The 7,380-nt window shown below is 47.0% G+C and overlaps 1 protein-coding gene across 1 annotated transcript in view; it reads right to left on the bottom strand.

The window, feature by feature from the left end:
* Positions 1-436: 436 nt before the first annotated feature.
* LOC138983838 (uncharacterized) overlaps positions 437-7,380 on the bottom strand; it is a 9,582-nt gene continuing 2,638 nt past the window's right edge. The window contains exons 2-7 of the mRNA XM_070357201.1: positions 6,655-6,762; positions 5,985-6,104; positions 4,849-4,944; positions 3,481-3,596; positions 1,800-1,971; positions 437-556 (exon numbers count right to left, since the gene is read on the bottom strand). Of these exons, the coding sequence (XP_070213302.1) occupies positions 437-556; positions 1,800-1,971; positions 3,481-3,596; positions 4,849-4,944; positions 5,985-6,104; positions 6,655-6,762 (732 nt within the window). The remainder of the gene's footprint in view (positions 557-1,799; positions 1,972-3,480; positions 3,597-4,848; positions 4,945-5,984; positions 6,105-6,654; positions 6,763-7,380) is intronic.

Here is a 7,380-nt window from a genome sequence, read left to right as displayed (position 1 = left end):
TGTCTGTGAGGGACAGAGAAAGAGAGATTGTTAGTGTATCTGTGAAAACGAGCAGTGTCCCCTGCAGTGTCTGCTCCAACGTCTCCTCCCGTGTCTGTTCCAATGTCTGCTCCAATGTCTGCCCCAGAGTCTCCTCCAGTGTCTGTTCCATTGTCTGCTCCAGAGTCTCCTCCAATGTCTGCTCCAATGTCTGCTCCAGAGTCTCCTCCAATGTCTGCTCCAGTGTCTGCATCGATGTCTGCTCCAGTGTCTGTGAGGGACAGAGAAAGAGAGATTGTTAGTGTATCTGTAAAAACGAGCAGTGTCCCCTGCAGTGTCTGCTCCAACGTCTCCTCCCGTGTCTGTTCCAATGTCTGCTCCAATGTCTGCTCCAGCGTGTCTCCTGGGCGGACGCGCGGACGGACGCGGGGACGGACGCGCGGACGGATGGCTAGCCTCACGGACGAGCGGGCGGACGAACGGACGGTGTGTCTCCTCCAATTTGTCTCCTCCAATGTATCTCCTCCAGTGTCTCCTCCAGTGTCTCCTCCAAGGTCTGCTCCAGTGTTTCTCCAAACTGCAACAACACCAACATCAGCATCAATAGCAACAGCAACAATAACAATCACCAAAATAGCATCAGCATCAACAACAATCACAAAGTTAGCAACAACAACACCACTGCAAATGCAGAGCAGCAGCAGCAAAACCACAACCGCACCAAGAGAAAGAACACCTGCAGAAGCAACAGCAACAACCTCAACAAAAACAACACCAACACCAACAACAAAAACAACATCAACATCAACATTAACATCAACATCAACAACAACGCCAACAACAACAACAAATACAACAACATTAACAACTACAATAACAGCAACAGCAACAACAGCAGCAACTACAATAACAGCAATATTAACAACAACAACATTTACATTAGCATAACATTGACAACAAGAACAAGAACAGAAACTGCAAAAACTTACAACCTCAACAAAAACAACACCAACACCAACAACAAAAACAACATCAACATCAACAAAAACGCCAACAACAACAACAACAACAACAACAAAAATAACAGCAGCAGCAGAAGCAATATTAACAACAACAACAACAACAACAACAACAACAACAACAACAACAACAACAACAACTATTAAGATAACAAAAACTGCAAAAACTTACAACTCCTCCAGTGTGCTAGCTTTAGTGTCGGCGCCAATGTCTCCTCCAGCGTCTGCTCCAATGTCACCTGCATTGTCTGCTCCAATGTCTGCTACAGTGTCTGTTCCAATGTCTGCTCCAGAGTCTCCTCCAATGTCTGCTCCAATGTCTGCATCGATGTCTGCTCCAGTGTCTGTGAGGGACAGAGAAAGAGAGATTGTTAGTGTATCTGTGAAAACGAGCAGTGTCCCCTGCAGTGTCTGCTCCAACGTCTCCTCCCGTGTCTGTTCCAATGTCTGCTCCAATGTCTGCCCCAGAGTCTCCTCCAGTGTCTGTTCCATTGTCTGCTCCAGAGTCTCCTCCAATGTCTGCTCCAATGTCTGCTCCAGAGTCTCCTCCAATGTCTGCTCCAGTGTCTGCATCGATGTCTGCTCCAGTGTCTGTGAGGGACAGAGAAAGAGAGATTGTTAGTGTATCTGTAAAAACGAGCAGTGTCCCCTGCAGTGTCTGCTCCAACGTCTCCTCCCGTGTCTGTTCCAATGTCTGCTCCAATGTCTGCCCCAGCGTGTCTCCTGGGCGGACGCGCGGACGGACGCGGGGACGGACGCGCGGACGGATGGCTAGCCTCACGGACGAGCGGGCGGACGGACGGACGGTGTGTCTCCTCCAATTTGTCTCCTCCAATGTATCTCCTCCAGTGTCTCCTCCAGTGTCTCCTCCAAGGTCTGCTCCAGTGTTTCTCCAAACTGCAACAACACCAACATCAGCATCAATAGCAGAGCAGCAGCAGCAAAACCACAACCGCACCAAGAGAAAGAACACCTGCAGAAGCAACAGCAACAACCTCAACAAAAACAACACCAACACCAACAACAAAAACAACATCAACATCAGCATTAACATCAACAACAACGCAAACAACAACAACAAATACAACAACATTAACAACTACAATAACAGCAACAGCAACAACAGCAGCAACTACAATAACAGCAATATTAACAACAACAACATTAACATTAGCATTAACATTGACAACAAGAACAAGAACAGAAACTGCAAAAACTTACAACCTTAACAACAAGAGGCGAAGCCTTCAAGGCTCACGTAAGAAATAGACAAACAGTAACACAAACTCAATCACTCCGTCACACATACACACCCACACACACAGTAAGCTTAGGTGACACTGTGCAAGAAAGAGAGACACTAGATCTAGATCTGTCTGTCTGCATGTAGCCTACTTACAGGGACACGACTGCCAAATAGTCTCGGCCCGCTCAAAATAACAATGACCGAGACCACACACACCACGCGAGAGAGAAAGACTACAGGGAGGCATGCCGTCATGATGCATTAATTGACGTCAAACACTTTTGACCGTGACGTAATCTTATGCGAGCTTTATCCATAGTCTTGGATAACCACTCACACATAGACTCGGAAATGTTAAAGTTTCTACCACAGACATACACACGCACAAACACACACACACACACACACACACGCACACACACACGCACAAACGCACAGACAGACAAAGTTACGATCGCATAGGCTACACTTCGTGAGCCAAAAACAACACCAACAACAAAAACAACATCAACATCAACAAAAACGCCAACCACAACAACAACTACAATAACAGCAGAAGCAATATTAACATTAACAACAACAACAACAACATTATCATTAACATTGACAACAAGAACAACTATTAAGATAACAGAAACTGCAAAAACTTACAACTCCTCCAGTGTGCTAGCTTTAGTGTCGGCGCCAATGTCTCCTCCAGCGTCTGCTCCAATGTCTCCTGCATTGTCTGCTCCAATGTCTCCTACAGTGTCTGTTCCAATGTCTGCTCCAATGTCTGCATCGATGTCTGCTCCAGTGTCTGTGAGGGACAGAGAAAGAGAGATTGTTAGTGTATCTGTGAAAACGAGCAGTGTCCCCTGCAGTGTCTGCTCCAACGTCTCCTCCCGTGTCTGTTCCAATGTCTGCTCCAATGTCTGCCCCAGAGTCTCCTCCAGTGTCTGTTCCATTGTCTGCTCCAGAGTCTCCTCCAATGTCTGCTCCAATGTCTGCTCCAGAGTCTCCTCCAATGTCTGCTCCAGTGTCTGCATCGATGTCTGCTCCAGTGTCTGTGAGGGACAGAGAAAGAGAGATTGTTAGTGTATCTGTAAAAACGAGCAGTGTCCCCTGCAGTGTCTGCTCCAACGTCTCCTCCCGTGTCTGTTCCAATGTCTGCTCCAATGTCTGCTCCAGCGTGTCTCCTGGGCGGACGCGCGGACGGACGCGGGGACGGACGCGCGGACGGATGGCTAGCCTCACGGACGAGCGGGCGGACGAACGGACGGTGTGTCTCCTCCAATTTGTCTCCTCCAATGTATCTCCTCCAGTGTCTCCTCCAGTGTCTCCTCCAAGGTCTGCTCCAGTGTTTCTCCAAACTGCAACAACACCAACATCAGCATCAATAGCAACAGCAACAATAACAATCACCAAAATAGCATCAGCATCAACAACAATCACAAAGTTAGCAACAACAACACCACTGCAAATGCAGAGCAGCAGCAGCAAAACCACAACCGCACCAAGAGAAAGAACACCTGCAGAAGCAACAGCAACAACCTCAACAAAAACAACACCAACACCAACAACAAAAACAACATCAACATCAACATTAACATCAACATCAACAACAACGCCAACAACAACAACAAATACAACAACATTAACAACTACAATAACAGCAACAGCAACAACAGCAGCAACTACAATAACAGCAATATTAACAACAACAACATTTACATTAGCATAACATTGACAACAAGAACAAGAACAGAAACTGCAAAAACTTACAACCTCAACAAAAACAACACCAACACCAACAACAAAAACAACATCAACATCAACAAAAACGCCAACAACAACAACAACAACAACAACAAAAATAACAGCAGCAGCAGAAGCAATATTAACATTAACAACAACAACAACAACAACAACAACAACAACAACAACAACAACAACAACAACAACTATTAAGATAACAAAAACTGCAAAAACTTACAACTCCTCCAGTGTGCTAGCTTTAGTGTCGGCGCCAATGTCTCCTCCAGCGTCTGCTCCAATGTCACCTGCATTGTCTGCTCCAATGTCTGCTACAGTGTCTGTTCCAATGTCTGCTCCAGAGTCTCCTCCAATGTCTGCTCCAATGTCTGCATCGATGTCTGCTCCAGTGTCTGTGAGGGACAGAGAAAGAGAGATTGTTAGTGTATCTGTGAAAACGAGCAGTGTCCCCTGCAGTGTCTGCTCCAACGTCTCCTCCCGTGTCTGTTCCAATGTCTGCTCCAATGTCTGCCCCAGAGTCTCCTCCAGTGTCTGTTCCATTGTCTGCTCCAGAGTCTCCTCCAATGTCTGCTCCAATGTCTGCTCCAGAGTCTCCTCCAATGTCTGCTCCAGTGTCTGCATCGATGTCTGCTCCAGTGTCTGTGAGGGACAGAGAAAGAGAGATTGTTAGTGTATCTGTAAAAACGAGCAGTGTCCCCTGCAGTGTCTGCTCCAACGTCTCCTCCCGTGTCTGTTCCAATGTCTGCTCCAATGTCTGCCCCAGCGTGTCTCCTGGGCGGACGCGCGGACGGACGCGGGGACGGACGCGCGGACGGATGGCTAGCCTCACGGACGAGCGGGCGGACGGACGGACGGTGTGTCTCCTCCAATTTGTCTCCTCCAATGTATCTCCTCCAGTGTCTCCTCCAGTGTCTCCTCCAAGGTCTGCTCCAGTGTTTCTCCAAACTGCAACAACACCAACATCAGCATCAATAGCAACAGCAACAATAACAATCACCAAAATAGCATCAGCATCAACAACAATCACAAAGTTAGCAACAACAACACCACTGCAAATGCAGAGCAGCAGCAGCAAAACCACAACCGCACCAAGAGAAAGAACACCTGCAGAAGCAACAGCAACAACCTCAACAAAAACAACACCAACACCAACAACAAAAACAACATCGACATCAACAACAACATCAACAACAACGCCAACAACAACAACAACAACTACAATAACAGCATCAGCAACAACAGCAGCAGAAGCAATATTAACATTAAGAACAACAACAACAACAACCACAACAACAACATTAACATTAACATTAACATTATCATTAACATTGACAACAAGAACAACTATTAAGATAACAGAAACTGCAAAAACTTACAACTCCTCCAGTGTGCTAGCTTTAGTGTCGGCGCCAATGTCTCCTCCAGCGTCTGCTCCAATGTCTCCTGCATTGTCTGCTCCAGTGTCTCCTACAGTGTCTGTTCCAATGTCTGCTCCAGAGTCTCCTCCAATGTCTGCTCCAATGTCTGCATCGATGTCTGTTCCAGTGTCTGTGAGGGACAGAGAAAGAGAGATTGTTAGTGTATCTGTGAAAACGAGCAGTGTCCCCTGCAGTGTCTGCTCCAACGTCTCCTCCCGTGTCTGTTCCAATGTCTGCTCCAATGTCTGCCCCAGAGTCTCCTCCAGTGTCTGTTCCATTGTCTGCTCCAGAGTCTCCTCCAATGTCTGCTCCAATGTCTGCTCCAGAGTCTCCTCCAATGTCTGCTCCAGTGTCTGCATCGATGTCTGCTCCAGTGTCTGTGAGGGACAGAGAAACAGAGATTGTTAGTGTATCTGTAAAAACGAGCAGTGTCCCCTGCAGTGTCTGCTCCAACGTCTCCTCCCGTGTCTGTTCCAATGTCTGCTCCAATGTCTGCTCCAGCGTGTCTCCTGGGCGGACGCGCGGACGGACGCGGGGACGGACGCGCGGACGGATAGCTAGCCTCACGGACGAGCGGGCGGACGGACGGACGGACGGTGTGTCTCCTCCAATTTGTCTCCTCCAATGTATCTCCTCCAGTGTCTCCTCCAGTGTCTCCTCCAAGGTCTGCTCCAGTGTTTCTCCAAACTGCAACAACACCAACATCAGCATCAATAGCAACAGCAACAATAACAATCACCAAAATAGCATCAGCATCAACAACAATCACAAAGTTAGCAACAACAACACCACTGCAAATGCAGAGCAGCAGCAGCAAAACCACAACCGCACCAAGAGAAAGAACACCTGCAGAAGCAACAGCAACAACCTCAACAAAAAACAACACCAACACTAACAACAAAAACAACATCAACATCAACATCAACAACAACGCCAACAACAACAACAACAACAACAACAACAACAACAACAACAACAACAACAACAACAACAGCATCAGCAACAACAGCAGCAGAAGCAATATTGTGAGGGACAGAGAAACAGAGATTGTTAGTGTATCTGTAAAAACGAGCAGTGTCCCCTGCAGTGTCTGCTCCAACGTCTCCTCCCGTGTCTGTTCCAATGTCTGCTCCAATGGTTGCTCCAGCGTGTCTCCTGGGCGGACGCGCGGACGGACGCGGGGACGGACGCGCGGACGGAAGGCTAGCCACACGGACGCGCGGGCGGACGGACGGACGGACGGTGTGTCTCCTCCAATTTGTCTCTTCCTATGTATCTCCTCCAGTGTCTCCTCCAGTGTCTCCTCCAGTGTCTGCTCCAGGATCTGCTCCAGTGTTTCTCCAAACTGCAACAACACCAACATCAGCATCAATAGCAACAGCAATAATAACAATCACTTAAATAGCATCAGCATCAACAAAATCACAAAGTTAGCAACAACAACACAACTGGAACAGCAGAGCAGCAAAACCACAACTGCACCAAGAGAAAGAACACCAGCAGAAGCAACAGCAACAACCTCAACAAAAACAACCTCAACAACAACAAGAAGAAGAAGAACAACAACAACAGCAACTACGTCAAAAACAACACCAAGAACAAGAACAAGAACAACAACAACAACAACAACAACGACAACAGCACCAAGAAAAAGAACAGCTAGAAGACTAGCAGCAAGTACCTGAGCTACAAAAACAACAACAAAAATAGCATCATCAACAACAGCAACAACAACAACATCAAAACCACTAACAGAAGCAATAACAACAATTACAAGAACAGCATCAGCATCAACTACACGCACAAAATCAGCAAAAGCAAAACACTTGAACAGCAGCACCATCACCACAGCAGCAATTGAAAAACAGCAGCAGGAACAACAGCAACAGTTAGGTTTTGGTTTTAAGACATTTTCAACGATTCTTCGGTGTAGAAGTCTAGAAAATTCCAGAATTAGGCTCGA

The sequence above is a fragment of the Littorina saxatilis genome, linkage group LG1, assembly GCF_037325665.1.
Source record: "Littorina saxatilis isolate snail1 linkage group LG1, US_GU_Lsax_2.0, whole genome shotgun sequence".
In the NCBI taxonomy this organism is placed as follows: domain Eukaryota; kingdom Metazoa; phylum Mollusca; class Gastropoda; order Littorinimorpha; family Littorinidae; genus Littorina; species Littorina saxatilis.
Note: the sequence above shows the minus strand (reverse complement) of the source record. Positions and strands in the feature narration are given on the sequence as shown.